Raw genomic sequence first — 24586 nt, forward strand, 5'->3', positions numbered from 1 at the left:
TGTCACCTGCCCTGATTGAAATTTCAGAAGACCAATTGAAAGTGGGCTCCAGGATTAAGATTAAAACAACTCCAACTGAAACCAACAGACACTACAATCATTTATGATCTGCAAATGAAGGGAAAGTCCATTTCTTTGCAGCAGCTCCATATGCATTGACAAGCACATATTTTACCAACTCAGTCCAGTGGAAACCAGTCGCATATGTTTGCATTTGTCATTTGCTCATAAGAAGCCTCTGAAATCAGGCTTGTCATTTAAAAAAAAAAACGTTTACTAGTGAATTAAATATTTTGAATGACATTGTGTGAGGGATGCTAAGCTCAGAAGTGCACCTCCCAGAGATTGCTGCTTTTAGGTCTCCTAATTGGATTTTTGACTGACCATGTGCAAAGGCTATGTGGTACCACCATTTTTATCGAGTCATCTGGAATTTCCATTATGGGAAATACCATTTGTTCAGATGGTTTGGCAATTAGAAACAACTTGTTTAGCTCTCTTTGGTTGGGTGGGTAGTTTTGACCTTTCTTAAAAACAACAGTTTTTGACTTACATTTGTACTGGTGAACTTAAAATTGAATCTGAACTCATCATTCCTCTTAACTACAGACCTCCACCTCTCTTAACAACAGCCCTATGAACAGAGTCATTGGTTGGAAACGTGTCCGTCACAACACCAGCACAGTCTGAAATTACACTGGTTAACATGGCGTACCTGTGCTTGTGAATCAGAGCGTTGAAGGCCAAGCCGTCTCTCCAGCTGGTGGTAAAATTCTGAATATTGACTTCAGGGTACCTGACAAGAAGAAGAATTTAGAGGCACATTGTTATTCAGATGTGTATAAGCTAAAGATAAACGTTGTTACTAAAATTAAAATAGGTACAAGTGCATCCTAGCGGCCAAAGAAGAGCTATTTCAGGCTTTGTTGATGATTTCCTGGCTTCTTGTGGTTTGTGTTTGTGTTTTTTCCCTTTAGTGTAGTGTTGTGTATTAATGGTGTGTTTTATTATTGATTCAGTTTGAGAATATAGGGCCCAATTTAGGATTTGGGGATGGGATATTCCCTTACAAAATAACAGATATGCCATCTGCAGTACCATATGAGTCACGGGATTTAATGCCCTTGTAAAATGGCGGACGAGGTACCCGCCAAACAAGTCTTCTTTCAGTACCTCCTCCTTTCTTTTTCTGCCTCAAAACCTGTTCAAAGAAGTAGCACTTTTTAGTGGTTGCACTGAAACTGTGGAATCAGGTTCCCATGTACATAAAAACTCTACCTACTCTCGCGTCTTTCAAAAAACTTGAAAATATCTCATTCTGCCAAATGTGTTCTCCTGCTCTTTAGCCAGTTTGACTAACCCCTAGAAGTGGTTTGCTTCATAGTGTGCATAAAACAAAGTTAAAAAAATAATTCTTGCTTTTAGACAAAGGCATGTAGAGGAGATTGAATGCCTTTCCTACCGGCGAGTACGGCCCCATCACCATAGAGAAATAATCAACCCACTTGGCCTCAAGCAGGCCACGTTAAAGTTGTATCCCTACAAGAATGGCCTCATTGCAAGGTGATTTTCAGCAAGCACTGATGGCTGGTACACTATATAAACTTAAATGGGTAACAGACAAACTGTAAATGATGAGCATTACTCCACCATAAAATATAAAATGAACCATCATGACATGATGCTTTGACACAGTTACTCACCCAGCAGTTTTCATCTGGCACCACAGTAGAAGGGCATCCTTGGCAGAGCGGGTCTCTCGATTATCATCGGTTTCGATTTTTATCATCTGAATCTGGACCAAAAATGCATATTGCAGGAAAAGTCAATATTCATAACAGAAGCTCTATGATTGATCATGTTGAGTATATATATAAATACCCCAGTTATTGACATTTATAAGGCAGCATTCCTCCAAGCAATTACTCTTAATGGAAAAGAGCTCCTTCCCTGTTCATTTCTGATAGTTGTACAGGCTTAGGACACATATTATCCATTAATTAGCAATTGTATTTTTAAGAACATGTTGCTATGAGCGCACTGTATGATCAGAAACATAGGTGAGTCTGAATATGTTTTATCGAAATGTAATGCAAAATTAGAAACGCTAAAGTTTATGTAAAGATTTTCAATACGTTTAATTCTTTAAAAATGTTAAAAGTTTTGTGTTAAATTAAAACTCCAACTCCATTCATTTTCAACCCCTTTTGCAAATCTTGTGCATCAATACACCACACCACCATCTCACTACTAAATTTACCACTGGTACCCTATCACAGACACATGCTACCCTGCAGCCCACACTTAAGGATAAGAGGGGGCAAAAAGTACCATTACAGCGCTACTACACCACTGGCACGGTGAAGATGAGAGAGACCTACAGCAGGGTAATGGGGAGTGGCAACAGAATGTTTTAGCAAAAGGGGAATGGTAAGCAGTGAATTCTGTAAGGGTACATCTCCGACGGAGATGCCGAAATGGTGACATTCCTCTTGGATTTACCTAGGACTTTAGCAAATACATCCAATCAGTTTAGAAAATCTAAATAATCTTAAGAACAGCTTTACAAACTACTTCAAGTATTTCAAAAGTCCTAATAAATTCCTAATAAACAGTTACTTAACTAAAGTTTTTTTACAAAGGCCTTTTAAATTTTTTGAATTTTTTGACTAATAAATCTTTGCCTTTTTATTGCTTTTTGCCGAGTCATTCATATTATCAAATAAATCAATGCTCAGTTTAGCACCACTATATAACACTTATCACATCAGTCTTGGTACTGCCTGTACATGCCTCCTAGGTTAATTTACATCCATCTGACATTTAACATTAGAGGACTTTCTCTAATTCTTCATCATTAAGAAATGAGAGGAAAGGAAGCTGTGGTGGGAGGGGAAGCAGGGGCAAAAAGGGACACGTGTTGAAACCATCTCTTCAAACCGATAATCCCACCATCACCAACAAAAGTCATATAGTTTGTTAACTGGAGCAGGGCATTACCCCAAAATTAACATTGTTATGAGGAACTCTACAGACTAAAATAATATTCTAGGAATTTCATCTGTGAAAGGTCCAAAGCAGTAGAATTTACATTTCACTCAGTTTCTTATACTTTGGTCTTATTATATCAGACAGTTGTGAAGCTTTGCCTAAATCAGAATAAAATTTCCACAGTGGTAACATTTTAACAATGTTAATACCTCACGAGCGAAACTTCTAAAAACACATCACCCTTTGAAGCTTGCCACCTCAAAACCAGTATCCAACCACTACAAACCTTAATGCGGCTCACACTCTAGTCTATATTCCATCCCTAAACTCTAGAGCCAGCACTTCAATCCCCGATTTACTCCCAACCCTTACCTTCCATAGCCTCTAAAGCTAACCTGCTTCAGCATCAGCACATTATGACCATACAAATAAATATAATAATGATCTTTCACATGAAACTTGACTCTGGAGTTCTACCAACTGCTGTTGGCCACAATCCAATATAAATACACAAAAAAGGGGATTTAAAAATGAGTGGGCACAAACCACTGAGTCCTCACAGAACCGAACAGCTTCAACAAAGACGGAGAATTCATTTCTTGTACCCCCTTCTCTACAGAGTCAAATGTCATCTTTTCCTCCTCGAATTCCCATGATTCCTGGCTGTATAGTTTTCGTGTATTACGTTTTTAAACTAAATTTACCAAAACAGATCACAATTAGAAAATGGCAACTTTTTTTAAAAAAAGTTTTTTTTCTAAACCAATGCAACTGTTTTTTTTTATTTTTTATTTATGGACAGGTTCAAACCAAATTTTAGATTACAGAATTCTTAAGGTTCCAAAAACAATAGACAGAAATGTTTGGGCGTATTGGGAATACATTATGGCTCATATTTTCCATTACTTTGTAGGAGGTTTTTTGTGTCAGCAAAGGAAAGAGACTTCAAAATGACTGTAACATGCAATAAGTAGTATACAATTAAGATGGTTAATGGTGGTGGCAGCTGGCCTTTATCAACTGATATCTGCACTATAATAATTGATGCATGAATGTGGATATATCACTGGGGCTGCTCTTCAGTGCCAAGGTAACTAAGCACCAATTGCAATTCTTTTAAGAGGCACTGCCTGTTGTCCCTGGAACCTCAGGGCTCAATTATTACAATGAGTTACTGAAAACAAGTGCATCCTTTTATAGGTTCGAGCGCGGAAAGCTCTCTGTCCCTCTTGTAATCTCTCTACAGGTTTTGTAACCACACCCATCTCACACCCATCTCACACCCATCGGTTTGTTTGTTTCATGGGCTTACCTTTTAAAAGTCACTTGATTTCAATAGTGAACAGCATGCATACGTCATGTCTTTTCCAGTGTTTAGCCCTCCTCGAGTGCACTGGCCAACTACTGAAAACATACGAGGTTCCATGTTTTCTATATGGTTTTTGGACTACTTTTTATTTTGTAGACAGCGTGATTTCGCTGGGCAGTAATTGAGCGATTTGCATGACATTGACCGTATTACATGGATAATTGCACTTTTGGTGGTAACATAGATAATTGCACTTTTGCCAATACGTTTCACTGTGAGCGAACTTCTGTTTCCTTTTGTGTGTCACGCTCAGCCGTAGGCTCGCTTATGTGAAACTGTTTTACTTTGCATTTTCAATTTATGTGGCAAGAAAAGTCCGGTTAGGAGTTTACAACACTAACAGCTCTAACTCGAGCAAACGTAAGACCCATTGCATTGCAAATACTTGTTAGGTCTGGTGTTAGGCAAGACCCTTTGATTTTAACAGTGAGCATGGCCTTTTGCCATGCTCACTGTTCTCTCATTAGCGTTTCTTTGGAGTGGAGTTGGGTTGGGTGGGTCGGGGTTATGGTTGCTTTGCTCCTCATAACTGGCCAATTTAAATGTGTTTAAGTTTTTGCATCTAAACAATAACATCCCTGCAACTTAAGTATTTTAGAGCAATTTCAATATTTTTATTTGCAGCTTTAGCAAAGCTTTTTCAGTTATTTTGATTTTTTCTTTGGTTATGAGACAGTAAACTTTGGCACCTGGCTGAAGCTCCGAAGCAGTGAAGCTCTATGCATGCCCTTTAGCCACGTGTTTCAAGATATATGCCTGTGTGTGCCTGCACAAAACCCAGAGAGGAATATTTAACAAAGAGTTGCACTGCTCTTGCACCACACAATAGGGTGCAAGAGCAACACAACTCTTAAGTTGGATTTATCAAGCCATGCAAGGCCACCTTGTGTGGCCTTGCATTGGTTGATTAATCTAGAGTGCACATTCCCAGATTCACCATTGCTGGTAGATCTGGGTAAGCGTAAAAAGCCTACGCCTTATGAGGTGAGGTGTAATTGTTATTTCAGCTTGCATTCTGCAGCTCACATAGAAAGAAGAAAACGTCCCTCAGGATTGTTTTGTGCAGGAAGGTGCCCCTTCCTGCACAAAAACAATCCAGCTTACAATGCAGGTATCCTTGCAACATGATGTAAGAGTACCTGCGTTGGCACTAGGCAGCACATTGTGCACCAGATAAGGAAAAAGCCAGGGATGCACCATACAATGTTAAGTACGGCACATTCCTAATTCCATTTCAATGAACTGCAAGCACCAAAAGTAAAACAGCTACCTCAGCTAATTAAATTTCTTTTTATATTTAAAATGCTTAGGGAAGGACAGCTCTAGCACATTCTCAAACTTAACTGTTGAAACTTTCAAAAGATTAACTCTCTGAAGCCCATCAGACACTTTTTGTAGTACAGATTCCCCAAACTATACTAAATGGATTTACACTAAACTACAAAAAAGGTCAATTCTGGGTAAATTTCTACCTGCATGCCAAGTCAGGGGTATTTCAGTTCAAGATTTTTTGCTGTCATGGAGGAAAAAATTCCTATTCACTGTGGACTGATCTGCTTGAAACTTGTAATGAAGAAACTGTGATTTGCGTGGCAAACATTTGTTGACTTTTGTTCAAATTTGTCAATCGGTGCTAACAATATTAGCAAACAAAAAAGCCTTTTTCAATGGAAGTGTTAACTACCCCAGACTACTTGCACAAATCCCACGCTTAAGGAAAACCAGATCCGGTGGTCGAGGTTTCTTCTATATCGCTCCTAAAGCATGCAACGATCTGCTGCTACACATAACAGACTCCTATTCACTTTGAGAATTCTGCAAGAAGCTGAAGACCTGGCTTTTCAAGTAGTCCCACTAGCCTCTAGGTGTAGCTAGACTCACACCTGCCAAGCGGCAGGATACCGTCCCGGGTGATAGTGCGCTGTACAAACCTGCAAAGCATGACAAAACAGTAGTACAGAGTTGCTATTGCTGACTCTGTACTATGTATATATAAAGAGAGATATGGGATATGTAGGGGGTATGAACAGTTATGATACTACTTACAATTATTATAAGTTGTTATGTTATTATTGTTATCATCATCACTATTTAAACAAAAAAGTTCTCTGTAAGAACTACTTGAAATAGCATTGTACATCCCATGCAGTTTGCCAAGCAGAACAGGAAGGTTTGAACAAACTTTTCAAAGGTTCTAAGGAAGCTACTCTCCAAGAAGACTGAATTCTGCATGAAATTGGGTACCTGAAACCTCAGGATGATGGTCCAGATAAGTCCCAGGGTAAGCCGGTGGTTCCCGTCGACAATATCATGGGATCCCACATTCTCTAGGTGCACGCGTTGCTCCTTCAGGAACTGCAGAGCTTTGTCCACATTCTCCAGCGAGTGAATTCTCATCCTTCCCCGTGTTGGCTTTGGCTGCAACAGACAACAGATACAGTGTGGGTGAGCACTATGTGCATCTCAGTGGCTATTTCAAGACACATTATTTTATGCCAATGTGCCCAGAAGCAACTAGATTCGGATATGTGAGCTCTGTAAGTGAAAGAAGTATGCATATGAACATGTTCTCATTGTTGAAAAGAATAAGAAGCGTAGATAAAGGCTGAAGTACGTTTTATTGTATTGTGCAGACTCCTCCAAATAGAAGTTAAATTCAAGAAACAAGTAGTCTTTTGTTGTATATCAAATAACGGATTCAACTGACCCAGCTCTTCAAAAAGATTTGAATCAGGAAACTACAGTTATTCATGACTTTATAACTACTGATATTCTTGCATAACCTGCATGATGTTATATATGCCATACAGGTTGCAATACATGTCTGTGTTACGACTGAGCACCATTGCGGTGTCCTATCACCAACAACACTGATCCCCCCCATGCAGGCAGCGTGTAGCCACTCATGCACACACAACCTTGTCACAAAGGAAGAGGAAGCCACGAGAGACTGAAGTGCCAGGGAAGGGGACTAAATGTGGGGCTTGCAGTCCAAGAGGCACCGACGCCATGAAAGGAGCTGGGAGCTACTGGAAAGTAAGTTCTGCTTTTGAAGTGCTCCTTCCCCTTTGTGAATGCATGCAAAAACGATTTTGAAGAGCAGGCAGCGGTACTACGGACCACAGCCTATGCTTTAAAAAATCTAACTGAAACGTTTCATTTTCTTTCTTTTTAAACACAGCCCGTGTTCCTTTAAGATTGCAGTCACAGACATGATGGTCTGCTGACACCAGCAGGCCACCATCCCTGTGATTTTTGCGATTCCCGGTGGGTCGCAAATTGCGACCTACCTCATTAATATTACTGCGGCAGGTCTATTTGCGACCCACCAAGAAACGAAAAAGAAACTTAAAGGAGTTTCTCACATTTAGAATTGCGATTCCCTAATTGCGATTTGCATAGAATTGCAATTAGGAAATTGCAAAGCCAAATATTTGTACATGTGGCCCTTAGATCCTACGGAGCTGGTCCCATTCAGATTTGCCTCTGATGGCTACCATTTAAACTAGAGATAACAGAAGTGAATATCGTTAGTAAATATATAAATTAAAATACATGTCAAGATTTTGACCAAAACAATTAACATGTTAAAGAGGCAACTAGCCCCCTTTGAGGATTTCCTTTGGGGGTGCTTCCCCGGAGCCGGCTGGTGTCCCCAGAGATGAGCTGTGTCGTGCCACAGGCGGACAGTGGAAAGGATGGACTTTTTGAGTGTAGAGAGGAAAAAGTGGGAAGAAAAAGCAAAGCTAGAGAGAAAGACAATGAAGGTAAGATATGAAGGAATGGTGGGGCGTAGCTCCAGGGGGTGTCACCCCCTAAAATATATACTCTGCAGTAAAACGTTGGGTACAAGTGCTTTCAGTCGGGTAATGTGAAGTGCTCACATTGACAAAAACACACTCTTTCATCAATGTATTGAAGGCCTTACAAAATGTTGATTAGCTTGCGTTTTAAGTACCTATAGCAATTGCATTCCCCTCTTTACACTGCCCCTTAACCCCCTATGCTTCTCATATATGTGTTTTAACACAATGTCCCAGCGTGATGGTTGTGAAATCTGAAGCTCTACCCCCTCCTAATCATACTTACCAAGCTACGCCCCTGAAGGAATGAAAGAACAGGGGAAGAGAGCAAGCTGAGGAGGGAATATGGGAGAAATGGAGGAGGAAGGAACACAAAGGACAGGCTAAACACTAGCAAGGAGATGAAAGCAATCAGGAAAAGGTGGGAAGGAGATAAGGGTGAGCGTGGAAGGAGCTTACGAACAAAAGGAGGGAGGGAAACGAGAGAGTGCAGGTATACCTTATGTTGATGAAACATGTTTGTGAGAACACGAGGAAGAAGGGAAAACAAACATCCGTGAAAGAGAAAGGTTGGTTAAGAGATTGGGAACACAGTGAGATTCAAGGAGGGGAGAGAAAGAAGTGCAGTGCGCAGATAGAAGAGGGCACACAGAAGATATGGGGGAAATGAGGCGGGAAGGGTAGAAAAGGAGAGGTAAAGGGGACGAAAGAGAAGAAAAGAAAGGATGCAGTAGTGAGAGGCAAGTGGGAGGGGCAAGTGGAAGTGGATAGATAGTGAAATCTGAAAGGAGGAGGGAGTGGGATTATAGAGGGATTAAGATAGGGAAGAGTGGCTATTCGGAAGCCACAGAGGCAGGGGCACCAGGATGCAGGGGTGCGGGGGCCCACTGCACCGCCATGGCTGTCTTTTATTACTGACCCAGCTGGGCAGTGAAGTCATTCTTGCTGCGTTAGGGCCCATGATCCTCTTGCTAGGTTAGCGGTTGCTTGGGTTCTAGGCCTTGCCGGAAAGTGTGTCTATTCATGGGCTATTTCATCGGTTGTTGCATGTCAGAAATGTCTTCTGACCCAAATATAGAGTCCTACATATCGCTTATAAAAATATTCTCTCATTAACTCCAATGGGGCGGTATTTTTGTAGACAATATTTAGGTCACGATATTTATATCAGATAATGTTCTGACAATAATTTTCTCATAGGATACCATAGATTTAGCAACGATTCTCCTGGGACTGTAGACAAACTTCAATTAATCCCAAAGGAAATGCTGTTCTGAAAATGATGGCAATCTACAGTCAATTTGGAAAATCTCCTGTGATCTAAAATTGTTATTTTCAGAACTATAAATATACTTTAGTATCTTTAGACAGTCACAAACAGACACAAATCTACCTGACAGAATGGTCCACTGGCAAGCCTGAGGGTGCCTACCGCTCTACATATTACTGTCAAGGATACAGCAGGCCCTTAATGTCTGCTGAGGGTGTCACCGACATAGCGCATAAATAAACCAGGGTGTCCAATTTGGGTCCAGAAAAGAAGGATCAATGCCATCTCATTTCAGGATAAACGCTGACTAATAAGTTTTCATATGGGTTAGTTGTATGCAAATGTATTTTATGTAGATATCCTGATTTTCTTGCATGGATCCAGTTCTCCGTGACCTAGTTAGGACTGTCCTGACTTCAAGCCTGACTTCAAGCATTAGAAGCAAAGGCGGAAGCCTGTGTCAACCTAGATATACACTCCAGCGACAATGTGTTTCACTGTTCACGAGCCTAAGATGCGATGTGCTTCTCGCTTTGTTTGCATAGTATAACATTTTGTACAATCCCTGCAGAGATGGAATAAAGGCCGAACAATCAGAGTCAGAAGCGTGAGCTGTGTCCTTACCAGCTGTTCTCCAGAAAGCACCTCCAGCAGCTTTGTCAACATGTATCCATCCCTCAGATCATTGTACAGGTCACTTATTCGACACGAGACTCGGGCCAGATGCGAGTTAACCCACTTGGTGAAGGTTTTCTTCTGCACAGCATCCCGCTCATCTGCAAAACGAGAAACAGTAATGGGTCCTAATTTAGTCTCTGGAGTGTTGAAACACTGTAAGGTAAAGAAAGCCATTTCTATATTCTGTTTGCAGGTGTTCTGCTTAATTGGTAACCCGCAGGGTGACCACCTCGCTCCAGGCCAAGGCGGACAGACACTGTTTCCAGTCCTGGCTTAGGTGTCATAACCTAATGCATTCTGGGTACTGCAGTCTTGTTTTGCTTCCATTTAATTTAGAAGACTAGCAATCTAAAAAAAATGATTTGTAGGTGAAAAGTTCAGGACTGGGAAGTGTTCGTAAAGACCTGGAGTGAGGTGGTCTCTATACACCACACTTGCAGTTTCCTTACCTCACTTAACGGTGAGGGAAATCATTGCTGGCACCCCATCTGCCAAATCATAAATGAAGCCCTAATTCACTGTGCCAGGTCAAAGAGAAGAGACAAGACCAAAATGGCGACAGCTGTTGGCTTAGGGAAAAATAGGGTAGCAAAGAAAATGCAGGTCTCATCTTAACGTATAAATATGAAAGGGTTCATAAATAAATCATGGTCTTTAAAGCAGTATGCACTAAGGCTCTTTACTACCAGCTCTAATCCTTTTTTTTTTAGTTTGCTACATGTTTGCATTAAAATATAAATCGTATTTTGAACAAATGGCACATAGGCAACTATTATTTCCGATTCAGAAATATGATGTGGATGAAAGAGTTTATTTTTGCACGTTTCCAAAGCATACAATTGTATTATTACCATAAAATTGTTTTAAAAATGAATGTAGTTTTTTTTTCTTCCAGCGGTAACACCAACAGCATTGTACTTCTGAAGCCATTGCCTCCTGATGTTTTCAAAATAGATGAATCTAAAGTAAATTCGATTTGATGATTATTCCCCATTCTGATCTGTTCAACTCTGAATGGGATGTATGTTCCATATTAGTCATTAGCACACTCTGATCTGTATATTGTGGGTCCATAATAATTATGCCCTAAGTATAAAAGGGAGCCAAACAACATATAACCATTGAAGACAAAATATTTCTAAAAAATAATTTTAAAAAACATAATACTGAATTCAGGAAGGTGAGATTGGTTGCTTATCTTTTGCAAAATGTCTACGAAGATAGTTATCATAAATAACAGATTTCCATGAAATGGGTAGGAAAGCATAACTTCGAGAAAGGCAGACAGCGTAACATATGTGTCAACCAGTGCTTTATTTGTGGCAGTGTTTGCCAGTGTTCAGCTCCAGCACTTACTTCCTAACACCAGCACATATTTATGGCAGCCAACCACATGGTGGCTCTTTCCATCTATTTTTTTTTTAAAGCACGTGAGCAAAGCGTTAAATCATTCAATATTCAATGAAAAAATAATAATAGGTTTCTCAGGCCATTCTTACAGCTTTGGGTCATCTAGTATAGTCCAAATCGTCACACTTGTAGGACTCTAGTGGTAAGTAGGTGTTTTGATACTGTTATTTGGCAGCACTGACAGGGACTGTAGGTGGATAATACCTGCCTCGGCCATAACCAACCAGACCCAGCACCCCTCTAGTGGGAACATAAAATGTTTTATGCTGTTGTCTGAAGGATATGATTGGCTGCATTGATGTTCTGAGGGCCTGTGTCAACCCTCATACACACTAATAAACAGCAAGACAAATAGGCCATTGTTAGGAGAGGCCCATAATTCTCAATCGGAATGGTAACCTTGTTAACACCACTATTGAGATCTGGGGAGTTACAGAAGAGCATTCATGTTTTCCCCAAACTCACTGGAAGGAAAATGAGGAACTACAGGGGCAATATGACCTAGCATTACAACCCTTCTTGTATTTTCCCATTACTCAGGGATTCTCAGGGTTTAATCAGGAATCCCCGCTAGTTCCTCGTTGTCAGAGTGAATGGAACTCCTGGCATTGGTTAGTTCACCGGTGTTGTGATAATATCATTGCCTCCAGGGACTTTGTAATGGGGCCGGTAGTAGGCCATTGTCAAGGAATGCTAAGTTATAAATGGCAGGAGACTTGGTATGCCTTTAAAGATAGAAGAAAAGAGCTCCCAGATAGACGCATTTTGGCTCAAGTAGGCAAAATTTTAAAACTTTATCAATACCCCAAAGAAAGGTACAACTGACCGAAAAGGAATCTATATACTCTGTTGCTCATTAATAGTCTACAAGCACGAGACGACCCTACATGGGGGAATTCCTTCAACAAGTTGGTAGCAGCAGAAATGGTACAATGAAAAACATTAATGTAGTGGTAGAGTTGGGCCCACCACAAAGAAATTCAAAAGGAAATAGACAAACTCTGTGTAATGGAATGAGACAAAATCCAGGTCCCATACCACAGACCAGGGAGACCCCAGAGTAACCTTTAATGGAGCCCGGAAGCCACTATTTTGGCATGAGTTAACAAGCTGACCAGGAAAGGCCCTGGCAAAGCCGGGATCCTCATTAATACACCACTCTGTGAGGATTAGTGAGCTGCTGGTTACCTTGCTTTGGAGCAGCCCATGGGCCACAAAATAACAGAGTGAAGGATGCCTAGCCAGACTCAGAACCAATCCTGTACACTCCAAAGCATGGCAATCAAGATCGGAGACACGAGGAAGGAACATCTCAACTGCAAGATTGTGAGCAATTAAAGCATATAGAGGATAGACCTAGGAATTGAAACCAGACCCGTTTAGCAAGAGGGCATCCAAAACAGAAGCCTTAGGGCCTGGTCACCAATTGAGAAAAGTTTGTGTCCTGACACTTCCATCTTGAAGCCATAAGATGCTGCTGCAAGTGGATCCCTTAGTCTGGCATACTGGAAGATACATGTGTGAGGAGAATGCAGTGTTTCAGGTAGGGGAAGTTTAAGTCAACAATAACTTTCTCAAGATATGGCAAATATCCTCCTTGTAGGGGTATATGATAATCCAGGCAATAGTGGCGTAGGTCTCTATCTAGGGGGTTCAAGGGTCCCAGAAGGGAGTATGCCAAGGCTTTTGACATACCAGACAGCAACAGTTTATCCTGTTTTGAGCCAAGCTTTAAAATGAGATGATGCCCACTGTTAGAAATGCGGTCTTTGGTTGACAGTCAGGTTACCCCCTGTTCAAGCAAGGACCCTCACTCTAGTCAGGGTAAAAGAGAATCACCCTCAGCTAACCCCTGCTTACCCCCTTGGTAGCTTGGCAGAGCAGTAGGCTTAACTTCAGAGTGCTAGGTGTAAAGTATTTGTACCAACACACACAGTAACATAATGAAAACACTACAAAATGACACAAGACCAGTTGAGAATAATAGGAAATATTTATCTAAACAAAACAAGACCAAAACAACAAAAATCCGACATACACAAGTCAAGTTATGAATTTTAAAGATTAAACTAAAAAATAGTGCTTAGAAACACAAAATGCCTCGATGAGGTGTTAACACGGTGTCGTGACAGAGTCGTTCCCAACAAGATGACACCAGCGGCGCCGGACACAGAATAGTGTAGACCCCCAAGTACAGTACCTTTGGTGAAGAGTAAAAACAAGCCGATGCGCGAAGTCGGGGATCGAGGCGTCTGTGCAAAACCTTGAATCCGTGCACTTCGAGCGTCGTCGTTCACGACGTGGTGCAGCGACTTCCACGGAGTCATGGACTTCAGCGGGGCTGCAGCGGCGTCAGGCCTGCAAAGGTCGTCGTGTTCCAGCGAAGATCACGGAGTCGGTTGCAGGCGGCGTCACCGGATTCAGCAGCGGCGTCGGTCCGAAGTCGTCCGAAGTCGTTTTCTTTGAATTTCCACCAGCTTTCCTTTCAAGGGCCCAGGGACTGGATAGGGCACCACTTGTCAAAGCAGGAGTCTCTCCAGAGACTCCAGGTGCTGGCAGAGAGCTGGTCTTTGCTGTCCCTGAGACTTCAAACAACTCAGATCAAGCCCTTGGAGATTTCTTCACAAGATGGAAGGCACACAAAGTCCAGTCTTTGCCCTCTTACTCTGGCAGAAGCAGCAGCTGCAGGATAGCTCCACAAAGCACAGTCACAGGCAGGGCAGCACTTCTTCTCAGCTCTTCAGCTCTTCTCCAGGTAGAGGTTCCTCTTGTTTCCAGAAGTGTTCGAAAGTCTGTGGTTTTTGGTGCCCTTCTTATACCCAATTTCTCCTTTGAAGTAGGCCTACTTCAAAGTAAAGTCTCTTTTGAATGTGAAATCCTGCATTGCCCAGGCCAGGTCCCAGACACTCACCAGTGGGTCGGAGACTGCATTGTGTGAGGACAGGCACAGCCCTCTCAGGTGTAAGTGACCACTCCTCCCCTCCCTCCTAGCCCAGATGGCTCATCATTCAGACTACACCCCAGCTCCTTTTGTGTCACTGTCTCGTGTGAGGTGCATCCTTCCACTCCCAAAGGGAATCTACACTTTAATCGGAGTTAAAGGTAGCCCCCATGAGAGGGACAGGCCTTGCAACAGTGAAAAACGAATTTAGCAATATTTCACTGTTAGGACATATAAAACACAATACTATGGCCCTCATTTCACCACGCGCACTAATCATTGTACACGATGACATCCGTTTGTCACATATACTTGTTTTGACGTTTGTAAATTTTCCATTGATACATCAAGTGTATATATAAATGTTTCTCTACAGCCTTGAAAAAGTCACCAGTGTGACGAAACATGTGTTGGCTGTGTTTGGAATGATGTTCTTTGCTTATCGAATACAACTTCGCCCACAATAAAGGAACTCACTTCACAAGACAAGATTCGAATACCGATGTGCCTGATTTCTTCATTTACCTTTACTTAACCTAACATTACGAAATGTTATGACTCTTCTGTTCTACTATTGCGCATGGTGTGCTGTGATCTGTTTTTGTTTACTATTACTTGTGTATAGTTTTTACACAGTGTCTGTGTCCAGGGGTAGTAGGGCACTTTGATCATTTGCACCATACTTTGTTCCCCAAATATTCTACATTACTGTACATTCCCCTTTGAGTGCGGCCAATTTCACCCTTACTACCCGTTATATTTAGTTTTTTGGCCCTCATTTCAACATTGGCGGGCGGCAACCGCTGACCGCCAAGTTGAAACCGCCGGGCGGCCGCCAATGCAGCTGCACTCCCGCAGGGTCTATTTGGAGATCCCCGCTGGGCCGGCGGGCAGAAACCTGGTTTCCGCCCGCCGGCCCAGCGGGGATCTCGGCCGCAATACGGGAGCCGGCTCCAAATGGAGCCGGCGGTGTTGCGGCGGTGCGACGGGTGCAGTTGCACCCGTCGCACTTTTCACTGTCTGCTATGCTATGCAGACAGTGAAAAGCTCCATGGGGCCGTGTCAGGGGGCCCCGCGACTCCCCTTTCCGCCAGCCTTTTCATGGCGGTTCATACCGCCATGAAAAGGCTGGCGGGAGGGGGGCTCGTAATCCCCTGGGCAGTGCTGCAAGCAGCGCTGCCCTGGGGGATTACAACCGCCAGATAAAAGTGGCGGGAAACAGCCGGGCCCGGCGGTGCGACCGCAGCACTTCCACCGCGGTCGTAATGCCCGAGTTTGTACCGTCAGCCTGTTGGCGGTACAAACTCCAAAACAGCCCTGCGGTCTTTGACCGCCAGGGTTGTAATGAGGGCCTATATGTCCCACCTTAACCATACACTGCACCCTGCCCTTGGGGCTACCTAGGTCCTACCTTAGGGGTGCCTTACATGTAAGAAAAGGGACGGTTTAGGCCTGGCAAGTGGCTACACTTGCCAAGTTGAATTTACAGTTAAAAGTGCACACACAGACACTGCAATGGCAGGTCTGAGACATGATTACAGAACTACTTATGTGGGTGGCACAACCAGTGCTGCAGGCCCAATAGTAGCATTTGATTTACAGGCCCTGGCACCTCTAGTGCACTTTACTAGTGTAGGAAGTTGGCTCCGTATATACTATTTCAAAGTAAGAAATAGTGTGCACAGAATCCAAGGGGTCCCCTTAAAGGTAAGATAGTGGCAAAAAGAGATAATTCTAATGCTCTATTTTGTGGTAGTGTGGTCGAGCAGTAGGCTTATCAGAGGGTAGTGTCAAGCATTTGTTGTACACACACAGGCTATAAATGAGGAACACACACTCAAAGACTTACTCCACGCCAATAGGTTTTTATATTGAAAAATATCTTTTCTTAGTTTATTTTAAGAACCACAGGTTCAAGATTTACAAGTAATACTTCAAATGAAAGGTATTTCACTTGGGTACTCTAGGAACTTTGAATAATCACAATAGCATGTACAGTCTTTGTAAAAATGGCAATAAGCTATTTTAAAAGTGGACACTGCAAAAATCAACAGTACCTGGGGAGGTAAGTAAAGGTTAAGTTTGCAGGTAAGTAAAACACTTACAAGTCTCAAAGTTGGGTCCAAGGTAGCCCACTGTTGTGGGTTCAAGGCAACCCCAAAGTTACCCCACCAGCAGCTCAGGGCCGGTCAGGTGCAGAGGTCAAAGAGCTGCGCAAAACACATAGGCTTCAATGGAAACAGGGGTGCCCTGGTTCCAGTCTGCCAGCAGGTAAGTACCCGCGTCCTCGGAGGGCAGACCAGGAGGGTTTTGTAGGGCACCGGGGGGGACACAAGCAGGCACAGAAAGTACACCCTCAGCAGCACAGGGGCGGCCGGGTGCAGAGTGCAAACAGACGTCGGGTTTTAGATAGGAAGTAATGGAGGGACCCAGGGGTCTCTTCAACGATGCAGGCAGAACAGGGGGGGCTCCTCGGGGTAGCCACCACCTGGGCTAGGCAGAGGGTCGCCTGGGGGTTGCTCCTGCACTGGAGTTCAGTTCCTTCAGGTCCTGGGGGCTGCGGGTGCAGTGTTGGTTCCAGGCATCGGGTCCCTTGTTACAGGCAGTCATGGTCAGGGGGAGCCTCTGGATTTCCTCTGCAGGCGTCGCTGTGGGGGCTCAGGGGGGTCGTCTCTGGCTACTCACGGGCTCGCAGTCGCCGAGGAGTCCTCCCTGAAGTGTTGGTTTTTCGCAGGTCGAGCCTGGGGCATCGGGTGCAGAGTGGAAAGTCTTATGCTTCCGGCGGGAAACGTGAAGTCTTTTAAGTTGTTTCTTTGTTGCAACAAAGTTGCAGATTGTTGAACAAGGCCGCTGTTCACAGGAGTTTCTTGGTCCTTGGTTGCAGGCAGTCCTCTGAGGCTTCAGAGGTCGGTGGTCCCTGTTGGATGCGTTGCTATTGCAGTTTTCTTCGAAGTTTGGAGACAGGCCGGTAGGGCTGGGGCCAAAGCAGTTGTTGTCTCCGTCTTCACTACAGGGCTTCAGGTCAGCAGTCCTTCTTCTTGTTAAGGTTGCAGGAATCTAGTTTCCTAGGCTCTAGGGATCCCCTAAATACTGAATTTAGGGGTGTGTTTAGGTCTGGGAGGGCAGTAGCCAATGGCTACTGTCCTGGAGGGTGGCCACACCCTCTTTGTGCCTCCTCCCTGTGGGGAGGGGGGCACATCTCTAATTCTATTGGGGGAATCCTCCACTCACAAGATGGAGGATTTCTAAAAGTAAGAGTCACCTCAGCTAAGGGCACCTTAGGGGCTGTCCTGACTGGTGGGTGACTCCTCCTTGTTTTTCTAATTATCTCCTCCAGCCTTGCTGCCAAAAGTGGGGGCAGTGGCCGGAGGGGCGGGCATCTCCACTAGCTGGGATGCCCTGTGGCGCTGTAACAAAAGGGGTGCGCCTTTGAGGCTCACCGACAGGTGTTACAGTTCCTGAAAGGGGGGGTGAGAAGCACCTCCACCCAGTACAGGCTTTGTTCCTGGCCACAGGGTGACAAAGGCACTCTCCCCATGTGACCAGCAACATGTCTGGTGTGTGGCAGGCTGGCAGAAACTAGTCAGCCTACACTGGAAGTCGGTATGTTTTCAGGGGGCATCTCTAAGATGCCCTCTGTGTGTATTCTATAATAAATTGCACACTGGCATCAGTGTGCATTTATTGTGCTGAGAAGTTTGAAACCAAACTTCACAGTTTTCAGTGTAGGCATTATGGAACTGTGGAGTTCGTGTTCGACAAACTCCCAGACCATATACTCTTATGGCTACCCTGCACTTACAATGTCTAAGGTTTTGCTTAGACACTGTAGGAGCATAGTGCTCATGCGCATATGCCCTCACCTGTGGTATAATGCACCCTGCCTTAGGGCTGGAAGGCCTGCTAGCGGGGTGACTTACTTTGCCACAGGCAGTGTGAGGTGGGCATGGCACTCTGAGGGGAGTGCCATGTCGACTTAGTCATTTTCTCCCCACCAGTACACACAAGCTGAGAGGCAGTGTGCATGTGCTGAGTGAGGGGTCCCTAGGGTGGCACAAGACATGCTGCAGCCCTTAGAGACCTTCCCTGGCATCAGGACCCTTCGTACCAGGGGTACCAGTTACAAGGGACTTACCTGAGTGCCAGGGTTGTGCCAATTGTGGAGACAAAGGTACAGTTTAGGGAAAGAACACTGATGCTGGGGCCTGGTTAGCAGGGTACCAGCAAACTATCAAATCATAACTTAGCATCAGCAAAGGCAAAAAGTCAGGGGGTATCCATGCCAAGGAGGCATTTCCTTACACAACCCTCCCCCCCCCCAAACGAAAGAGGATGAGACTAATCTTTCCCAAGAGAGTATTCATTTTCTAAGTGGAAGAACCTGGAAAGGCCATCTCCATTGGCATGGGCAGTCCCAGGTCTGTGTTCCACTATAAACTCCATTCCCTGTAGGGATATGGACCACCTCAACAGTTTAGGGTTTTCTCCTTTCATTTGCATGAGCCATCTGAGAGGTCTGTGGTCAGTTTGAACTATGAAGTGAGTACCAAACAGGTATGGTCTCAAATTCTTCAGGGACCAGACCACAGCAAAGGCCTCCCTCTCAGTGGCACTCCAACGCTGCTCCATAGGGAGTAACCTCCTGCTAATGAAAGCAACAGGCTTGTCAAGGCCATCATCATTTGTTTGGGACAGGACTGCTCCTATCCCATGTTCAGAGGCATCTGTCTGCACAATGAACTGCTTAGAGTAATCTGGAGCTTTTAGAACTGGTGCTGTGCACATAGCTTGTTTCAGGGTGTCAAAGGCCTGTTGACATTCCACTGTCCAGTTAACTTTCTTGGGCATTTTCTTGGAGGTACGTTCTGTGAGGGGTGTCACTATTGATTCATATCCCTTCACAAACCTCCTATAGTACCCCCCTCAAGCCAAGGAATGCCCTGACTTGAGTCTGGGTTTTTGGAGCTACCCAGTCCAGAATAGTCTGGATCTTGGGTTGGAGTGGCTGAACTTGGCCTCCACCTACAAGGTGTCCCAAGTAAACCACAGTACCCTGCCCTATCTGACATTTAGATGCCTTGATAGAGAGGCCTGCTGCTTGCAGGGCTTGCCAAACCTTCTTCAGGTGGACCAGGTGATCCTGCCAGCTGGAGCTAAAGACAGCAATGTCATCAAGATAAACTGCACTAAAGGGCTCCAAGCCAGCAAGGACTTGATTCACCAACCTTTGGAAGGTGGCAGGGGCATTCTTTAAGCCAAAGGGCATCACAGTAAACTGGTAGTGCCCATCTGGTGTAGAGAATGCTGTTTTCTCTTTTGCTCCTGGTGCCATTCTTATTTGCCAGTACCCTGCTGTCAAGTCAAAGGTACTTAAGTATTTGGCAGCACCCAATTTGTCAATTAACTCATTTGCTCTTGGGATTGGATGAGCATCTGTCTTGGTGACAGAATTAAGCCCTCTGTAGTCCACACAGAACCTCATCTCTCTCTTGCCATCTTTTGTGTGAGGTTTGGGGACTAAGACCACTGGACTAGCCCAGGGGCTGTCAGAGTGCTCAATTACTCCCAACTCCAGCATCTTGTGGACTTCCACTTTGATGCTTTCCTTAACTTGATCAGACTGTCTAAACATTTTGTTTTTGACAGGCATACTGTCCCCTGTGTCTACAGCATGGGTACACAGGTGTGTCTGACCAGGGGTTAGGGAAAAGAGCTCAGCAAACTGCTGGAGGACTTGCCTGCAGTCAGCTTGCAGTTGGCCAGAGAGGGTGTCTGAGTAGACCACTCCATCTACTGAGCCATCTTTAGGGTCAGAGGAGAGGAGATCAGGGAGAGGTTAACTCTCAGCTTCCTGGTCCTCATCTGTAACCATTAACATGCTTACATCTGCCCTGTCATGAAAGAGTTTGAGGAGGTTCACATGGATCACCCTTTTGGGGGTCCTGCTAGGGCCTAGGTCTACCAAGTAGGTGAACTGGCTCTTTCTTTCTAGCACTGGGTAAGGGCCACTCCATCTGTCCTGAAGTGCCCTGGGAGCCACAGGCTCCAGAACTCAGACTTTCTGCCCTGGCTGAAACTCACCCATAGCAGCCTTTTGGTCATACCACATCTTCTGGAGTTGTTAGCTGGCCTCAAGGTTTTTTCTTGCCTTTTCCATGTACTCTGCCATCCTTGAACCTAGGCCTACTACATAGTCCACTATATCTTGCTTAGGCTCATGAAAAGGTCTCTCCCAGCCTTCTTTCACAAGAGCTAGTGGTCCCCTAACAGGATGGCCAAACAGAAGTTCAAAGGGGGAAAACCCTACTCCCTTCTGAGGCACCTCTCTGTAGAGGAAAAGCAGGCATGGCAAGAGGACATCCCATCTCATTTTGAGCTTTTCAGGGAGCCCCATGATCATGCCCTTCAATGTCTTGTTAAACCTCTCAACAAGACCATTGGTTTGTGGATGGTATGGTGAATTTGTAAGTCACCCCACACTCATTCCACATGTGTTTTAGGTAAGCTGACATGAAGTTGGCACCTCTGTCAGAAACCACCTCCTTAGGAAATCCCACTCTGGTAAAAATACCAATGAGTGCTTTGGCTACTGCAGGGGCAGTAGTGGACCTAAGGGGAATTGCTTCAGGGTACCTAGTAGTATGATCCACTATTACTAGGATATACTGATTCCCTGAGGCTGTGGGAGGTTCAAGTGGACCCACTATATCCACTCCCACTTTTTCAAATGGGACCCCCACCACTGGAAGTGGAATGAGGGGGGCCTTTGGATGGCCACCTGTCTTACCACTGACTTGACAGGTGGCACAGGAGGCACAAAACTCCTTTTCTTTCTGGGACATATTGGGCCAATAGAAATGGTTGACTAACCTCTCCCATGTCTTGGTTTGTCCCAAATGCCCAGCAAGTGGAATGTCATGGGCTAAGGTCAGAATGAACTCACTAAACTCCTGAGGCACTACCACTCTCCTAGTGGCACCAGGTTTTGGATCTCTTGCCTCAGTATAAGGAGTCCATCTTCCCAATAGACCCTGTGGGTTCCACTGACATTTCCTTTTGTTTCCTCAGCAGCTTGCTGCCTAAGGACTTCAAGAGAGGGTCATGTTTCCTGCCCCTTGCACAGTTGTTCCCTTGTGGGTCCCCCTGGGCCAAGGAGCTCAATCTAATAAAGTTCTAACCCCATAGGCTCAGTTCCCTCAGGGGATAGAACTTCTTCCTGAGAAGAGAGGTTCTGTTTCTTTTTCTGTGCTGAAGTTGGTTCTCCAGTCTTCTTTCCTTTTCTCTTGGAAGGTTGGGCCATTATTCTAGACTCCAACACTTCTTCACCCTGAGCCTTGCACTGTGCCCTTGTCTTGACACACACCAGTTCAGGGATACCCAGCATGGCTGCATGGGTTTTGAGTTCTACCTCAGCCCATGCTGAGGACTCCAGATCATTTCCAAGCAGACAGTCTACTGCTATAGCAGAGGAGACTACCACCTGTTTCAGGCCAGTGACCACTCCCCATTCTAAAGTTACCATAGCCATGGGATGTACTTTAGTCTGATTGTCAGCGTTGGTGACTGGATAAGTTTGTCGAGTCAGGTATTGTCCTGGGGAAACCAGTTTGTCTGTCACCATTGTGACACTGGCACCTGTATCCCTCAGGGCTTCTACTCTAGTCCCATTAATAAAGAGCTGCTGCCTGTATTTTTTCATGTTAGGGGGCCAGGCAGCTAGTGTGGCGAGGTCCACCCCACCCTCAGAGACTAATGTAGCTTCAGTCTGGACCCTGATTTGCTCTGGGCACACTGTTGGTCCCACCTGGAGACTGGCTATTCCAGTGCTAACTGGAGTAGTAGTAGAAGTGGAACCTTTCTTGGGACAGGCCTTGACCCAAGTTTGGTGTCCCTGCTGATTACAGCTACGACACCAGGCCTTTTTGGGATCAAAGTTTTTACCCTTGTACCTAAATGAGGATTGTGAAGATGCTTTGGACCCACCCTCCTGAGCAGGTTTATGGGGCCCTGTAGAAGACACTTTACTTTTTCCCTTGGGTGTCTCAACACTCTTCCCCTGGGTAGGCTTTGTGACCCCTTTCTTTTGGTCACCCCCTGTGGAAGTCTTGGTCACCCTTGTCTTGACCCAATGGTCTGCCTTCTTTCCCAATTCTTGGGAGAATTTGGACCTAGGTGTACCAGATGCTGATGCAGTTTATCATTGAAACAATTACTTAAAAGGTGTTCCTTCATAAACAAATTATACAGCCCTTCATAATCATTTACACCACTGCCATTAATCCAACCATCCAATGTTTTGACTGAGAAGTCAACAAAATCAACCCAGGTCGGCTCGAGGATTTTTTAGCCCCCCTGAACCTAATCCTGTACTCCTCAGTTGAGAATCCAAAGCCCTCAATCAGGGTAGCCTTCATGAGGTCATAGGATTCTGCATCTTTTCCAGAGAGTGTGAGGAGTCTATCCCTACACTTTCCAGTGAGCATTTCCCAAAGGAGAGCACCCCAGTGAGATTTGTTTACTTTTCTGGTTGCACAAGCCCTCTCAAAAGCTGTGAATCATTTGGTGATGTCATCACCATCTTCATATTTTGTTACAATCCCTTTGGGGATTTTTAGCATGTCAGTAATCTCTGTGACCCTATTTAAGATGCTGCCACCATTTATGGGAGCTAAACCCATCTCTTGTCTTTCCCTTTCTATGGCTAGGAGCTGTCTCTCCAAAGCCAATCTTTAGGCCATCCTGGCTAACAGGAGGTCATCTTCATTGAGGCTGCCCTCAATGCTTCCAGAGTTTCTGGACTCCCCTGTGGGAGAAGCAGCATCTCTGACTATCACTTGCGCAGTCAGAGTTTGAGGAGCCCTGGGCTCCCTAACTAAGACAGGAGGGGGGAAATTATCCTCCTGGTCACTAGTTCCCCCATCTGTAAGGTTGTCTTCAGAGGGGTGATCTCTAGCAAACTCTGCCAAAAGCTCCTGGAGCTGTACTTTGGTAGGGTTTGATCCAGTTTTTATCGTTTTTATTTTACAGAGAGTCCTTAACTCTGACATCCGAAGATGTAGGTAAGGGGTGAGGTTGAGTTCCACCACCATCTCATCTGTACTAGACATTATTTCTCTAAACGTTGGAATACTTTTTAAGAATCTAAAACTATCTCTAGAACTTAATCCAAACTTTTACAAAACTTTTAAACTCTAAAAGAAATGCTAACAGGGACTAACACAAGGCCCTAGCAGAACTTTTAAAAATTTAGAAAAATATCTAAAATTTCAAAAATCAGTTTCTAATGACAATTTTTGGAATTTAGTCGTGTGATCAGGTATTGGCTGAGTAGTCCAGCAAATGCAATGTCTTAGACCCCACCGCTGATCCACCAATGTAGAAAGTTGGCTCTGTATATACTATTTCAAAGTAAGAAATAGTGTGCACAGAGTCCAAGGGTTCCCCTAAGAGGTAAGATAGTGGCAAAAAGAGATAATTCTAATGCTCTATTCTGTGGTAGTGTGGTCGAGCAGTAGGCTTATCAGAGGGTAGTGTTAAGCATTTGTTGTACATACACAGGCAATAAATGAGGAACACACACTCAAAGACTTACTCCAGGCCAATAGGTTTTTATATGGAAAAATATATTTTCTTAGTTTATTTTAAAGAACCACAGGTTCAAGATTTACAAGTTATACTTCGAATGAAAGATATTTCACTTAGGTACTCTAGGAACTTTGAATAATCACAATAGCATGTACAGTCTTTGTAAAAATGGCAATAAACTATTTTAAAAGTGGACACAGTGCAAAAATCAACAGTTCCTGAAGGGGGGGGGAGTAAAGGTTAAGTTTGTAGGTAAGTAAAACACTTACAAGTCTCAAAGTTGGGTCCAAGGTAGCCCACCGTTGGGGGTTCAAGGCAACCCCAAAGTTACCACACCAGCAGCTCAGGGCCAGTCAGTTACAGAGGTCAAAGAGGTGCCCAAAACACATAGGCTTCAATGGAGAACAGGGGTGCCCCGGTTCCAGTCTGCCAGCAGGTAAGTACCCGCGTCCTCGGGGGCAGACCAGGGGGGTTTTGTAAGGCACTGGGGGGGACACAAGCAGGCACAGAAAGTACACCCTCAGCGGCATAGGGGCGGC

General features: G+C 44.4%; 1 protein-coding gene across 2 annotated transcripts in view; it reads right to left on the reverse strand.

Annotated features, from left to right (window-relative positions):
- Nucleotides 1-24586, reverse strand: part of SPTBN4 (spectrin beta, non-erythrocytic 4) — a 1652494-nt gene that overhangs the window by 1530187 nt on the left and 97721 nt on the right. For both annotated transcript variants that reach the window (XM_069207217.1, XM_069207216.1), the window contains exons 3-6: nt 10058-10209; nt 6605-6778; nt 1704-1795; nt 716-796 (exon numbers count right to left, since the gene is read on the reverse strand). In XM_069207217.1, the coding sequence (XP_069063318.1) occupies nt 716-796; nt 1704-1795; nt 6605-6778; nt 10058-10209 (499 nt within the window). The remainder of the gene's footprint in view (nt 1-715; nt 797-1703; nt 1796-6604; nt 6779-10057; nt 10210-24586) is intronic.

The sequence above is a fragment of the Pleurodeles waltl genome, chromosome 9 (genome assembly GCF_031143425.1).
Source record: "Pleurodeles waltl isolate 20211129_DDA chromosome 9, aPleWal1.hap1.20221129, whole genome shotgun sequence".
NCBI lineage: Eukaryota > Metazoa > Chordata > Amphibia > Caudata > Salamandridae > Pleurodeles > Pleurodeles waltl.